Below are 16,581 nucleotides of genomic sequence, written 5' to 3' on the forward strand. Positions count from 1 at the left end.
GTTCCCTCTCAAGCTGGTTTTGAATTCTCCATATGTTCCACATAACCTCCACACACTTGTGGGCTGGCAGGCTTTGTGGAGGGGTTCATGGTAGCTGTGGATGAGTTTGTGAACTTGCATGAGCTTAGACACTTTATACACATGTTGGTCGGGACCCATGGCTCTGTCAGTGCTACATGTGGATACTCAGCCTGTGGAATCCTGGGAACCTCATAGATACCTGTGGACCGGTTTGGGGCCTTGTTGGAGACTGGATATGAGCTCTGTAGAGCAGGTGTTTGGGGGGGGCTCCCTATTTTCTGCTGTATTTAGGGAAGATGTTTTAGTGGCTCCAATGTGACTGCCCCTGCCAAGCAGCCCAGACAGTGGGAGAGTGCCTCAGGCATCCTTTACATTCTGCCCTTCTGCCCATCATCTGCTGGCTTGGGGAGGCACCCAGCGCCCAAGGCCACTCCCACCTGTATGCAGAGCCAGGCAGGGGACTTCATCACAGAGGCGAGAGGAAGAGAAAAGAGCCAACAGGAGGTGAGAAAAGGTTGTAGGAGGTAACATGTGGAAGAGTTGGTGAAGATTTGGAGGAGGAGGTTACAGTAGGAGGAAGTGATAGTGAGGCGGAGGAGGTTATTACAGCAGGAGGAGGTAGTATGGCTTGATGAAGGGCAACAATTGAAGATGTTGGGTCTTCAATTAGCAAGAGCAGGAAGAAATGAGGAGGCCATGTTGGGCCAGGGCAGGTAGGAGCAGAGTGGGAGGATGTTGAGACCCAGGCAGGGAGCTCAGAGTAGTGAGAACCCTACAATAAAGGAGCACCAGGTGTATAAGACTGGAGGTTGAGGACAGCTCCTGGGAGTAGTGAGAGATTGCAAAGACCCTTGACTCCAACTGCAACCCCTCAAGGAGCTAGAGTTGTACCTACGTCTGGTGGAGGTGATGCAGAAGTGCGTCAGCCTGTGGTTCCAAATATCTGACCTGGATTTGTACTTATTGGAAAACTTGGCTGCTAGATAGCCATTGAAATGGGACCCAGAAATGCCTGCATCTAGGTAGCTTGCAAGGAGCAACAATTCCCCCTGGGAGAAGTGAGGGAGAGACATTGTTCATTTTTCTATACAACTTTTTTTCTGCTCTGTAAACTTGGCCATTTTGTGTGGATCTCTGTGCGCTTTATTTTAAGGACAATACACCTCACTTCCCAATTCCAGTTCTTTGTGCATCCCACTTGGGCTCCTTGGAAGGAGGTACAATAATGGCAGGCAGACACTCATGTATGTATTGCCTTATTAGTGCTTTACTCATTAACCACATTCCTGCTTACATCCACTTTAGAGCACTGAAAGGAAATCTTAAAATTTTAATCTGCTAGTTAAAGGTTTGTCTTTGAAAAGGCTCATTCTGCCTTTGCAGGATTGCCTGCCATTCACAGGAGGATGGAACGAGAGCCAATTTGCGCCAGGCCATTGTAGAAGTGTGTTAATAACTCAATAAGTGTAACATGACAATCCAATATTTAGGTACCAAATGATTGTTAACGCAAAATTGCCTTGTTTCTCTTAGGTCTTCATGTTGGATACACAGTGTCCACCAAAGACACCCAACAACAAAGAGGGTTTTGAACATGCTCAGTCCTGCGTTCTCATTATTGAGCTGCCGCCTGATGAGAAGCCCAATGGACACACACAGAAAAGGTAGGTCCTGCCTATTGCATTACCCCCTATGTAGTCCTAACACAGAAGCAGACAAGTCACATTTTGAATCAGCTGCCACTAGCTCTACGGAGAAGACGCTGGACGCAAAGGGCCCTTGAAAACATATAACAGGGCAAAGCCTGAAGGAGGCACAAGAACCAGGGTTAGAAAACGGCTTTTGTTCTATAGTAATCTTATTGTATGCCAGCAAAACACTGTATGCCAAAAAAAGTTTACATGGATTATCCAGTGTCAGGATCTTAGAGGATTTAAACATTTATACAAATGTCAAATTTTCCATGTAGCATTCTAATAACAGTATCCCTATAAGTCAAGCACAATTACTGGTCGGGACTAGTAGGGAAACCAATATTGCAGTATGCAAAAATGTTTTATTTATGTATGTATTTATTGTTTGCTTGTTAGGCCCTTATATAGCAAATGCATTCTGTTTCAAAGCGCCCACAGGCCAATAGGGGGGGAACATGGGATTGAAAAACATTAAAAACACAAATATAAATACAGTGGGGGAAGGGACGAATGAACCTGCTATGCCTTGTGAGTATTCAGAACAAGCAAGTGCAGCAAGCAAGAGGGCATTGGGGTAGGTGCTGGGGTGTCCATGCTTTTGGGTGAGACACAGATGAAGAATAAGTATGAAGTATGGTAAGTACTATACAGCCTGGAGTCGCTTAGGGTGGAAAGGTGCAAGTCTCCAGGGCGGAGGGTGTGCCGAGGCAAGTGCTGAAGATAGAAGCTGGGAAGATTGGGTGTGAGGGGTCAGGGGCCCAGAGGATGCATAGGGGTCCAAGACAGCAATCACAGCAACTGTGAGATTAGCAGAGGAGGGAAGAATGGAAGGAGGAGGAAAAGAGGAATTTCTTGAGGTGCTTTCGGAATTTAAGAAGGTCGTGTTCAAGACATAGAGGGAGGTGGGAGTCTGTTCCAAATGAGGGATCTAGCAGAGGAACGCAAACGACCTCCTGCTCTGCATTTAGCCAAACGCTTTACATATAAGGAGTTGTTGCCAGAGAAACGTAGCGGTCTAGAAGGAGATTATTTTGTAAGGGAGAGTTGCAGTGTGGTCCCTGGCCCCAGACAGCCTTTTGGATGATGCAGAGGGATTTGAATTTGATCCATGCAGCAACTGGTAGCAGTGAAGACTTTTTAGGGCAGGACAGATGGGGTCACTTGGCTTAAGGCTTGCTGCTCTATTCTGGATTTGATGAAGGGGTTGCAGAGTGGAGGAAGGAAGATTGAGGAGGAGTCTATTGCAATAGTCAAGCCTACAGAGAACCAGGGCTCTGGAAACATTGAGCTTCTGGGGGAAAGTGAGAAAAGAGAGAATTCCTTTTAGAAGGAAGAGTTGAAAATGGGACTTCTTAGCAATGTCCTGAGTGTGAGGGAGGAAGGACCCGGGGGAGAGCCCGTGGAGGGAGGCCAGAGAGAAGGGGAGAAGGAGGGAGCACGGGTCGGAGAGAGGAGGTGCCCAATCAGAAGGATCTCGGTTTTGCTGGCATTGAGGCAGAGATTATTGGAAGTGCACCAGGCCTGGATGGCAGATAGGCTGTCAGGGATGAAGGAAGGTGTGAGTGGGTCAGCAGGAAGTCTGAAAAAGATTTGAGTGTCATCTGCATAATACTGGAGGTTCGGGTAGAAGGAGGCCATGAGGAGTGCCAGCTGAGCAAGGTAGATGTTAAAAAGCCAGGGGGAGAGGATAGAACCCTGGGGGACACCACAGGTGGAGAAGGAAGTAGGAGAGGAGAATGCCAAGGATAACTTGGGAAGAGCAGTCCATTAGGAAGGAGGTCAGCCACTCCAGTGCCCGTTCTGAGATACCAAGCGGATCATGGAGTCTTTGTATGAGGATGGAGTGGTTGACGGTGTCAACGGCAGAGGAGAGATCAAGCAGAATGAGGACAGCTGGGAAGTTGGAGTCCAGCAATGCAAGCAGTTCTTCACAGGTGTTCAGAAGAGCAACTTGCGTGTCTCTGGATGCTCGGAATCCAGACTGGTGGTTGTGGAGACCACCAACGAGTTCAGTGTGCGAATTGAGTTGGGGCAAGGCCAAGTGAGGATGGCCACTAAATCCTGACGTTGCATTAATTTGTGTTTCATCAAGAGCCAGTCTTTGTGTTAAATGAGTTAATTATGCTTTTCTAGAGCAAATTCTGCCAGTGCTCCCTGGGCCATACAACTGGGACTTAGTGGGTGTGGCTGGGTCCTATTGATTCGCAGAACGGCAGTCACTGCAGAGTGATCAGAGAACAGTCTAGGGAGGATACCTGTGTCAGGGATATATGGAACCTGGAGTGACGAGAACAAGAGAAGATTGATGTGAGAAAACCGCTATTACTGTGCAAGAAATGCATCTGTTCTCTCTCAGCTCCATGTGGAACCTCCAAACATCAATTATACCCAAGCGCAACAGGCCTCTCACCAGAGTTGCAAAGTTTTACAAATCTGTGGGAGCGGCCGGAAGAATTTTATTCACAGTGGGGTCAAGGCCCAAGTTGAAATCTCCCCAATGATAAAGTCTCCATCTAAGAAGGCCGCTAGAGTAGGGAGGAGGTTCACTAATCATTTGTGCTGATTATGGTTAGGGAGGTATAGTGAGGCTAGGGTCATTGGATGGCTGAATAGAGTACTCTTCAGAAAGATAAATCTGCCAGATTAAGAAAGGGAATGTCTTTCACGATTAAGTTTGTGGTACCTCTCTTGTTAGTAGGCCAGAGGCAAAGTATTGTCCAGGGAAGGCCTTCTACCGCATACAGCTTTCGCACTCCAGTATTAGGTGTATTTACTGAACCATGATAATGTTGGTGTCAGTTGTCTGTAATCCCCTAAGCATCAATCTCCTCTTGACAAGGGACTTTGGGCCCTGGGCATTAAGGGTCAGAAGTTTAAAGGTCTCCACCAGTTGGTTCCACACTATGGTAGTGAGGGGGGTAGCACTTATGATTGACAGGGGGGAAATGCACCCTCCTATATTCCACTCAAGCATTTCAGACAACCATGTTGAATTAAATGTGACTAGATCAGTTACCCCAGGCAACAATTTTGAAAAAACAATAAAACCAGAAAATATCCCACTTAAAACAACTTTGAAAAGCCCTCTACCCTCCCATTACCTCAATACAACTAACAAAGACAAGCCCATCGCCATTTTAGCTACTGGGGTTGCATGGGCAAGCCCCCACCCATAACATTCCATGCACAAAATTGGGACATCAGTTCCTTAGCAAAATTATGCCGACTTCCATCCTCTGCTCTGATGAAGCTAAAGACCCAGGGAGTCTCCCAGTTGTAACCCATCCCACCAGGGGCGCCTGGTCCTACAGTCGCAACATTGATGTCATGGTATCTGGAGTGTATATTATTACGGAGGTGGAAGGGCAGGGGGCACAGATGTCTCCTCCGCCCTCTGGATCTTGTTGCTTTGATCCAAGCAGCTGAACGAAGAGGACACTTGCCGGTTCGAACATCTACTGTGGCTGCAGAAGAAGGCAGATTTTTGCTCCCTGTTAAGGGTGTTGATTATCGCACACGGAAACCCCAATTTATATTTAATATCTCTCTCCCTCAGCCAATCCATAAAGTCACGTAAATCTCTTCGTTTAGTATGGATGGGGCGAGATTCTCTTAGGACATTATTTGTGAGTCATTAAGGACCACCTCCGAGGCCACCTTCCCGGCAGTCAGGATGTCTTCTTTTATCTGATAATAGTGAAGCCTGGTTAGAACATTTGGTGTTAGGCTATTTCAAAGTTGGATAGATAAGTATGTGTCCGCTCCAGTTCAATATTGTTGCCCTCAGATCCATTGAGAACAGATCAGGAATGTAAGATTTAAGCTCTGAACCTTGGATTTGTGAGGGAATTCCTCGCAGGCATATGTTATTTCTCCTCGATTTGTTTTCTGAGTCATCTTGCCTCTGGGGAAACCAAGAGCTTTGAATTTCCAGTTCTTCCCCACTGTTGGTCAGTTGAGAGAGATCGTAAGTGTACTCGCATGTATTGTTTTGCAAGTGGTCAATACAGGATTCAGACATTTCCACACTTTTATCAATTGCAGCCACCTTCTGTGGGATCTCAGCGACAAAACTCTGAATCTATTTCTTGATCTCAGATAACACTTGCAAGAGGTTAAAGGATAGTTCCGGGACTTTTTTTTTATTGTCCCTACGGTTCGGCCATGTGTTTTTAAGCATAAATCGGTAGATCGTAGAAAACTTTCCTATGGACCTTACCCGACTTTTCGTTCATTAACGCACTCGAAATCAGCCGCCATTTTGTGATAATCCTATCATTTCCCCCCATCGACCTGGCTCACCTGCTTTTGCGGCACTAAATCAAATCCCCCGCCCCTGAAACAGACTTTATCAAAACATTCATATTCCCCGCCTCTATCCGTGACGTGACTGTGCTGCGTAGGCAAACGCGCCCAGGCGTCTTCTACGCGACTCCACACAGAACCCGGAAACCAACACAGATCAGCTCACAACACAGCGCGCCACAATTCGGAATATGAAACTGTACTTTTAAATCAAACCGCAAGATTGTAAATTTGGTAAAGTACATTTATTGGACATCAAATGTTTAGAGAATATTCAGCGATTTGCATTTTTCTTTGCTCTCGATCCAAAATAGTTCGTCTTGAGGCAAGCGATGTTCGTGTGCAGTACACAGGGTGTTGGTTTACGATAAAATAAGCTCTTCGGTCGCACTGATAATCGCATGGCTGTTCCAACAACAAGGCACTAGGCCACCACAACGGTCTGTATGTTGCATCTAGCCGTTAGTACCGCGTAAGGGCATACTTGTACTTGGCGATCGTCCCATAAAATGGTCAGGGTGGTAACGTTGTTCACGCGGAGAAGCAACTGGCGGTTGAAAAAGCCATCCGCCGGTGTCTGGTACTCGTGACACATACAATAATGAAGGATGTACCTGTTTTAAAAACATAAAAAATGAAATTAGTCTCACCATCAGATCTTTATAAAAATTATTCATTTTATATATTAGGTCGGGAAATTATTTCATAGCTAGGACAGTGCAACTGGGTATTATACGTCAAGGGGGGGCTGTAGGATACTGAGACAGTCCCCCAGTGCAGGGGTTGACAGGGAGGCAGTGCAGGTGGAGAGTGGAAGGGCCCAGGACCGAGGTCGCAGACAGTGGACCAGTTGTAGCAGGGGAGAGGGAGAGAGAAAGCAGAAGCAAAGAGGAAGGTTTTGAGGTGCTTCCGTAAAAGGAGATGGTTCTCCTCAAGATAGTGCGCGGTACAAAACAATATGCCACATAGAACGAACAAGTACAACTTAACCCGTCTTTAAAGCTACTGTATAGTAATTAAATTGCGGTATAAACTCATCTAAAGAGTTACTTACATTATATTTGCATTTTCCATTGTGTCTGTGCGTAGGGCAGCCCCGAAATACCACTCCTTCTATGCCGACGTTATTTCTTCTAATGAAAGAACATTAAATGGCTTGCGTTTCTGAAATTATATTCATTATCGTTTCTTACGTTATTGCCCCGCACCCCCAAAAAGAAGTCTTTCGGGATGGTCCCGGCCTGTCAAGGTCAAATAACAATAGAACCTTATACTGAGTCGTGGGCCATTCCGGCACCCGAGCAAAAAATCAAAGCAGCTGACCTTCACTTTGAACGAGCACACATTCCTAGTTAGCTACATTCAGTGTAAGGCCATCTCACAGGACTTGAAATTTACACTCCATCTTTGCATTTTGTCTGCGTGCATTTGCAGCCCCAGCGAACCATAAATACGGAGACATTCTATATTTTTTGAAAAATGATTTATATTACTGTTTGGTTTAATTTAATGCGCAAATGAACAAGGGTGGAGAGACACATTGCATGTACACTGAGCAATCACTTTTATTTACACAATACATAGCTACACATATTCAATGGGCCTGCGACATGAGGAGACTCCAGAGCAAAGTCACAGGTGACACCCGGGTGGTTCGCACTACTGCACGGTGAAGGGAGGGGCAAGGTTGGATAGACACATTGCATGTACACTGAGCAATCACTTTTATTTACACATTACATAGATACACATATTCAATGGGCCTGCAACATGAGGAGACTCGAGAGAACAGACAATCAAATTACAATCATTTAAACCGTGATGTGTATTTCTCAATGAGCTCTGCTTTAGGTGGACATGGAACAGAGGCAATGTTGGGTGGCAATGCAGTTGTCCCCTGCACAGGTTCGTTCACAACTCCATGTATGTGCCTATCTAGGACATCAACAATAAGTCTCTCAATAAACTCATATTGCATATCCTCAAACACTGGTTTGATCACCCATTGTTTACTTCTTTTAGTGAAGGCCTTATTGTAGCGAAGCGTCCCTAAAGTTCCGGTCGTCCTACTTTGTTGACGGCCAACATTATGGTTATGTGCCAAGACCGCTAGAAGAGTCCGATTTATCATGCCCTCCATGCCAAAATGCAATCGTTTTGGCCTGTACTTTAGGCACATATTGTGGAACACCTCCAAATCTCCTGTGTGGCAGAATTCCGTGAGTCCCCTCAAATCTCTTGTTATAGTTTTATCAAATACAATCTTTTCAATGGCTTTGTGAGTGGGTGATGAAGGAATCAACCACTTCTTCTTCCGTGCCTCCTCTGTGGACAAATGGCCATGTTCACAATTGTGGAAATGTTGGTTTGTGGTCCAGCGGTGAACGTTGCTACAGTGTAGCATTACTGACCGCCATTTTTCCAGTAGAATTTCCAACGACCCTCCACATGTTTTTGAGCTCCACCAAAGATGGTTGCTGATTGACTTGGACCACTGTGAAATACCTTGCATATCTTTTTTTTTACCTGCAGCCGACATTTTTTTATTGATTGTTTTTGTAAGATGCCAAACGTCAAATTGGTGATTTATATTTTTGTACTCTTCTCTCATTGTCTTGGCAATTGAAACGTGTCTGTCCGTGGCTATCAGGTCGATCACCATTCCCCGCGATTGTAGTTCTTGCAATGATGCTACAAAGCCAACTTTCTCCATGGCCACTGAGGATGTACTTTGTGACACCTGCACGACCACCGAACTCACAATTTTCTTACTTCCCATGTCCTGAAAGTGGTAGGTGCAGTACTTGGCTGAAAATCCTGGGCTGTCGCACTGTCCATCACCGGCTAGCCTGAACCGTTTGCCCGCGAATGTACTATCAATAGACATTTTTTCCATTCTCCAAGCTTTGCTAATGGCTGGAAATAGATAATCGGTTTGGTATTTGTAGAACTGAGTTTTCGCAATGAAATGGATTCCCACAAATTGAAAGAAAGACTCTAACTTTTTAAAACTTGAACCACTAAAAAGTGCAGCCGCTGCACAAAGTAGATTGCCTGCTGGCAGTTGCCCCAGCATGGGTTGTGCAGACCATGAGAAAGGATGATATTTTGTACAGGTGGCATGTATTTTAAGGTTAGTGCCTCGAATTGCACGAGTCACATTAATCAATGGCTCCCCACATACTTCCCCACCAACCGAATGCCCACATTTCATCCGAATAATAATATCAATCAAACAACTATCGAATACAATGAATTTGGCCTCTTTCCTTATACTGTCACTCTGCATCCCAGCTGGTTCGGCCTGTAACGTTGAGGACATGTCACTCACATGAAAGGTAGAATCTCTGATATCGTCTTCCGCTATGTTCAGTGATATTGATGGTGTTTCATTGTCGTCCACTTCATTCTCTTCCATTGCAACATCTGTTCCTTCTCCGGCGATGGGTGAATAAAACAATTTCTTCAACTTTCTCGCGGTCTTAGTTTTTGCGGGTGTAGATTCTGTGAATTGATCTCCGACTGCATCCGAACTACCAGGAGGACATTCACTATCAATGACTGGTGGTGGTATAGCTCCGTTGTCAATCACTTCATATTCTTCCCATTGGCACGATGCATCTCCAGTCTCAAGTCCCTGCCAAAAGGTTTGACAAGCAACATCTCTCGTTCGCTTCACTGTCTGTGTAGATCTAGTTCGTACACCCACTCGCAACTAGAGGACAGATTGGAAAAGGTATGTTCAGTTTAAACACAACTTACAGTATTGAACTATTAACAGTGAAAAACAACATAATATAGTGACCAGGACACTAACCTTCTTTTGCATTAGTATGGTTTTCTATTTTGTTAAAAAGAACATAAACTTTGTGCAGGCGTCAACGGCTCATCTAAATAGACCTGCACAAATGATCAGTTGTCTAAAATAAATAATGGATATCTAAATATGATTCCATTTGCTCGATCGTTGGAAGTGTCACCACCCAGAGATCTGCATCAACTACTAGGGGTGATGTTCTTGTAGAAGAAGCTCCGTCATCTCCCTGATACATAGTACTTGCGTTAATAAAGAAGGAAGTATAGCGGATGTAATCACGTCATATAATCTCGCTTGATCGAACTGTCAGTATCCATACCTCGAAATGCATAAGAACATCAAGGGACGCTGTAACTGCGGTGCACACTTCTGCAAGCTGTTGCGCCGACCCGTAACTGCATGCTCCCCCTTCTTCTTGGACTAATGCTCCATCGACTCCCTGAAACATAGGACTTTCATTAGTAATGAACACAATATTGAAAAAAGAAGACACATAGGAGGGCGACGACAGAAGGACATATCAATGGCTAAAAACGAAAGAAACATTGTGTGTAACAATCACGCTACAAGAATGCAAGATATGATGATCTCCATCGATGGAACTGTCCGGAAACGTACCTCGAGCATCTGAGTGACATCAACGGTTGTCGTCAATACGTTGGACTCCTCAGCATCTCCCTGAAAGACAGTACTTGCATTATTTTGGATAACAATAATTATAACTGAAAACAAAGACTAGAGGACGAGTACAAGGGTGTACCATTAGGTAAAATAATTACACGATAAATTAAAACTATTGATTTACATGCCTAAAACAAGTCAGTGGCAGAATAGCCAAGTAAGATTACCCGATAGGCGCTTGAAGTGGCTGATGACTGCAATAACGACACGGATGGAGAATCTTCCGCCTTCATATTGAGTGGATACATAAATGGGGAAATTATTGTTAGCTAATGCTACACACTACCGCAAGGCCGAGAGATAAATACGTAAACTTGACTCACCAGTGGAGGGATGTGGACGAATAGAGTGGGAATAGCGGTTGAGTGCAATTTTCGCTTCGCTCGCGGTGTGTTCTTCTTTATTAGCAATGATGTGGTGTACATGTCTGAGCTAAAGTGCCTGCTGCAGATGTGGTATCGATCACCCCTCTTGTCCGCAAAGACTTCTAGGACTCTACTTTCAAGCTCAGACGGTGGATATCCGCAATATCGGACCCATTCCCTTATCTGATCTATTGTCTTAGGGAAAACATGCATTATAGTACCTTCAGATTTATTATGGGTCTTCCAAGGGCAACCGCCAATGGAACAGGCAGGCATTGTGGAAAGTTCTGAAAAGTAAAGATCAACAATTCTCTATGAATACCAATGTGTTAAAAAATTAAATGACACATAAAAGGTTCAATGCAAGGTTCGTTTTGGTTCTTGGAACTATACACGTTATTCACATGCGGATAAGTATTTGAATAACTTTAAAAAAATAGAAAAATAATTTGACTAAACTCAGAACATGTAACTAGTTCCTTGCATGTACTGTCTTGAACGAAAAGAAATTGGACGCAAAATGATTATGGTACATGGCCTTACCTTGACGAACAAACAGTTAGATGCAGGGATCAGAATAGTTTCTTGTCGTAGAACAGGGAGCAGTTCACAGGTTGCAAACTGACGAGTTTGCTCGAAGTGGTCACGGAAGTTCACAGAGACGAAGAGCAGATAACCAGCACCTTCACGGGTTGACTAGCAAAGCGCAAAGAAGTTCTCATTAGAAATATGAAGTGGGTTATAAAGAATTCGAAACAGGGGTGTGTTTGTGAATGAATGACGTGTATATGTCGTGGCATTATGCGGTTTGCAGGGGGCCGTCCAGCGTGAGGGGGGATGCTTGGCATGAGACACGGGGTCTGGAGGTAGACATGGGAACAACAACCCATGCTCTATAGACCACTTTGAAGTGTACATGGTCTTTGGCACCTCCTTGGCCTTTATCGCTCCCTGACAGCTCCACTTGCCAGCGCAAGTACCCCGGTGCGAACTGCCTTTGATAGGGCGGGGGGTGGATTGGGGCGGTGGTCGCGCAGACAAGACACAGGAAGACTCGTGAATGGAGACACACTTATGTGGATTGCAGGGGGCCGTCCAGCGTGAGGGGGGATGCTTGGCAGGAGACACGGGGTCTGGAGGTAGACATGGGAACAACAACCCATGCTCTATAGACCACTTTGAAGTGTACATGGTCTTTGGCACCTCCTTGGCCTTTATCGCTCCCTGACAGCTCCACTTGCCAGCGCAAGTACCCCGGTGCGAACTGCCTTTGATAGGGCGGGGGGTGGATTGGGGCGGTGGTCGCGCAGACAAGACACAGGAAGACTTGTGAATGGAGACACACTTATGTGGATTGCAGGGGGCCGTCCAGCGTGAGGGGGGATGCTTGGCAGGAGACACGGGGTCTGGAGGTAGACATGGGAACAACAACCCATGCTCTATAGACCACTTTGAAGTGTACATGGTCTTTGGCACCTCTTGGCCTTTATCGCTCCCTGACAGCTCCACTTGCCAGCGCAAGTACCCCGGTGCGAACTGCCTTTGATAGGGCGGGGGGTGGATTGGGGCAGTGGTCGCGCAGACAAGACACAGGAAGACTCGTGAATGGAGACACACTTATGTGGATTGCAGGGGGCCGTCCAGCGTGAGGGGGGATGCTTGGCAGGAGACACGGGGTCTGGAGGTAGACATGGGAACAACAACCCATGCTCTATAGACCACTTTGAAGTGTACATGGTCTTTGGCACCTCCTTGGCCTTTATCGCTCCCTGACCGCTCCACTTGCCAGCGCAAGTACCCCGGTGCGAACTGCCTTTGATAGGGCGGGGGGGGTGGATTGGGGCGGTGGTCGTGCAGACAAGACTCGTTTGCCGCAGGGCCTCACCAAGGAGAGGCCATCTAACTGCATGTAAGAGGCAGGCCGCAGGATCTAGTAAATGGAAGGCAGGGGGGTGAGTTTATAAATACCTCACCCTCCCAGGAGAATATATGGGTGCAGTTCACCCTGGAGACCCTGGAAGCCTAGGCAGTTAGTCAGCAGCAGGCTGGCCTGTGGTGGCACGGCGGCACGGGCCAGAGGGGGTCATCTCTGTACCCGGTGCCCAAAAGGATGATTTATTATGATCAACCATATTGATTATTTACCTATAACCATGTTTTGTATCAATAAAATCCAACGGCCTTTTATTGCCAACGCTTGAACAAAGTGGTGTGGTAAGTATTTTTGGGGGAGGAGGCAAGGCCGGGAGGCTTGATGCCAACCCGCAAAATAACATATGTATGTCTGCTGCATATGGGTTCAACGGTTATGTGGATTGAAGGTGGGCGGCCAGCGTGAGGGAGTAAAAGCAGTGGCTGCGAACTCTCAAATGGTTAATAACCACTGAACAGGTTATCATGTCTGTTCTTGCGAGAGAGGGGCGCCCGCTACCTTCGTAAAACTATTTTTTAAGGAACCTGGGATTGGTAACCCTAGGTCTCCTGGGGGCAACCAGACGTGGTCTCCCTCTCACTGTGCTTAGAGAGGCATCAGCTTCACCTCACTGATGATCCCCAACAAGGGTGAAACACGTGTATGGGGTTGCTGGTGGTACTCTCGTTCAGATTGGAATTGCCATTGTATTTCGGTGCTGGACTGCCCCTGGGCAGGACAAAGACTGATATGCAAATGGATATTACCCATCTGTGAAAGGCACAGTGAGTAAAAGCAGTGGCTGCGAACTCTCAAGTGGTTAATAACCACTGAACAGGTTATCATGTCTGTTCTTGCGAGAGAGGGGCGCCCGCTACCTTCGTAAAACTATTTTTTAAGGAACCTGGGATTGGTAACCCTAGGTCTCCTGGGGGCAACCAGGCGTGGTCTCCCTCTCACTGTGCTTAGAGAGGCATCAGCTTCACCTCACTGATGATCCCCAACAAGGGTGAAACACGTGTATGGGGTTGCTGGTGGTACTCTCGTTCAGATTGGAATTGCCATTGTATTTCGGTGCTGGACTGCCCCTGGGCAGGACAAAGACTGATATGCAAATGGATATTACCCATCTGTGAAAGGCACAGTGAGTAAAAGCAGTGGCTGCGAACTCTCAAGTGGTTAATAACCACTGAACAGGTTATCATGTCTGTTCTTGCGAGAGAGGGGCGCCCGCTACCTTCGTAAAACTATTTTTTAAGGAACCTGGGATTGGTAACCCTAGGTCTCCTGGGGGCAACCAGACGTGGTCTCCCTCTCACTGTGCTTAGAGAGGCATCAGCTTCACCTCACTGATGATCCCCAACAAGGGTGAAACACGTGTATGGGGTTGCTGGTGGTACTCTCGTTCAGATTGGAATTGCCATTGTATTTCGGTGCTGGACTGCCCCTGGGCAGGACAAAGACTGATATGCAAATGGATATTACCCATCTGTGAAAGGCACAGTGAGTAAAAGCAGTGGCTGCGAACTCTCAAGTGGTTAATAACCACTGAACAGGTTATCATGTCTGTTCTTGCGAGAGAGGGGCGCCCGCTACCTTCGTAAAACTATTTTTTAAGGAACCTGGGATTGGTAACCCTAGGTCTCCTGGGGGCAACCAGACGTGGTCTCCCTCTCACTGTGCTTAGAGAGGCATCAGCTTCACATCACTGATGATCCCCAACAAGGGTGAAACACGTGTATGGGGTTGCTGGTGGTACTCTCGTTCAGATTGGAATTGCCATTGTATTTCGGTGCTGGACTGCCCCTGGGCAGGACAAAGACTGATATGCAAATGGATATTACCCATCTGTGAAAGGCACAGTGAGTAAAAGCAGTGGCTGCGAACTCTCAAGTGGTTAATAACCACTGAACAGGTTATCATGTCTGTTCTTGCGAGAGAGGGGCGCCCGCTACCTTCGTAAAACTATTTTTTAAGGAACCTGGGATTGGTAACCCTAGGTCTCCTGGGGGCAACCAGACGTGGTCTCCCTCTCACTGTGCTTAGAGAGGCATCAGCTTCACCTCACTGATGATCCCCAACAAGGGTGAAACACGTGTATGGGGTTGCTGGTGGTACTCTCGTTCAGATTGGAATTGCCATTGTATTTCGGTGCTGGACTGCCCCTGGGCAGGACAAAGACTGATATGCAAATGGATATTACCCATCTGTGAAAGGCACAGTGAGTAAAAGCAGTGGCTGCGAACTCTCAAGTGGTTAATAACCACTGAACAGGTTATCATGTCTGTTCTTGCGAGAGAGGGGCGCCCGCTACCTTCGTAAAATTACCTGAACTCTGGCAGCTCGGTGATGCATTGCGGACTTGGCTCGCCTTCCGAAATGTAGGCCAAGCACCCGGAATTTTCACGGCAGCAGCAGTTCTCCTCCTCAGTTGGCATTAGCTCGCACCGATTGCACGTGCACCAGGTGGAGACGCCGTCCATGCGACATGGTCCAGGCTCTTCATCCGTTGACTGGTCCTCCCAACTGCCGTCCGAATCCCCATCGTTTTCGCGTGCTTGCCTTTCCAGTAGTTCTTCCTCGGTGTACTCGGGCTCGTACATATACGGCATTATTGTAGCCATTGTGTGGTAAAGAAAGTAAAATAATTTACAGAGATGGTACACGTGTTCACAAGGCCTAGAAGCGGCGAAGGTAGCTGACCAGAGCACACAGAATACTCAAAGTAACACAGAGAGAGTAATGGAATCGAAAATCTGCTGCTGTGTGTTGTGAAACGGTGTGTTTATACTTATTGAGGAAAGAGGCGTCCTGCCATTTCCATGGCGACACTTCATTAGCTGAGGCGCAGCGATTGTTGACACGAAACGTGCTTTGGCGTTGGGAAATGGGCGGTACGCGTCTGCTGATGTCAGGCTCAGGGGCGGGGGATTTGATTTAGTGCCGCAAAAGCAGGTGAGCCAGGTCGATGGGGGGAAATGATAGGATTATCACAAAATGGCGGCTGATTTCGAGTGCGTTAATGGACGAAAAGTCGGGTAAGGTCCATAGGAAAGTTTTCTACGATCTACCGATTTATGCTTAAAAACACATGGCCGAACCGTAGGGACAATAAAAAAAAAGTCCCGGAACTATCCTTTAACTCTATGGCAGGTGTTGCCATTTCTCCTTCCTTCTCAAGGCCAGAATGAACTTGGGCCTCTATAAGGAGTTCTGACTTCTTGGCCGTGTCATGATAATGTAGCCAGGGAGATACACGCCCCTTGTGGCACCCTGCATGTCACCAGATAATTTTCGGCCATGGCCTTGTTACTGAATACTTTAGCCATACGACCAAAGAGAAATTATTTGACCCATTTAGCCATGTTGAGGGAGGAAAACGCAGTGTCACAGAGTCTCAGTATCAGTGTGTCATGGTCCACTACATAAAATGGGGAAGACAGATCTAGTAGCATGAGCAAAACTGTACTGTCTTCCTCAAATTACTGCAGGATATTAAATTTGAGATCCAATAAGGTGGACTCAGTACCATGTGATTTTCGGAAGCCTGACTCTTTATGACCCAGAAGGTTGTGCGTTTCCAGAAAGCCCTGAATCTGAATATATGTCACCCTATCCAGAATTTTGAGAAGAAACAGGATGTTTGTAATAGGGCGATAGGTCTCCGACAGGGCTGGGTCAAGCAATGGCTTCTTCAGATCCAGACATGTTTAATAGACCCCTGTACATCGTCCCGGTTCTGGGGAGCATGTAGGTCTTCTTGACTCCCCCCATCAACACATCGAA

The 16,581-nt window shown here is 46.6% G+C and overlaps 1 protein-coding gene across 2 annotated transcripts in view; it reads left to right on the forward strand.

The window, feature by feature from the left end:
* Positions 1-16,581, forward strand: part of ARFGEF3 (ARFGEF family member 3) — a 1,236,769-nt gene that overhangs the window by 1,044,827 nt on the left and 175,361 nt on the right. For both annotated transcript variants that reach the window (XM_069608078.1, XM_069608079.1), the window contains exon 32: positions 1,555-1,685. In XM_069608078.1, coding sequence (XP_069464179.1) covers positions 1,555-1,685 — 131 coding nt within the window. The remainder of the gene's footprint in view (positions 1-1,554; positions 1,686-16,581) is intronic.

The sequence above is a fragment of the Ambystoma mexicanum genome, chromosome 4q (genome assembly GCF_040938575.1).
Source record: "Ambystoma mexicanum isolate Mex_15411 chromosome 4q, UKY_AmexF1_1, whole genome shotgun sequence".
NCBI lineage: Eukaryota > Metazoa > Chordata > Amphibia > Caudata > Ambystomatidae > Ambystoma > Ambystoma mexicanum.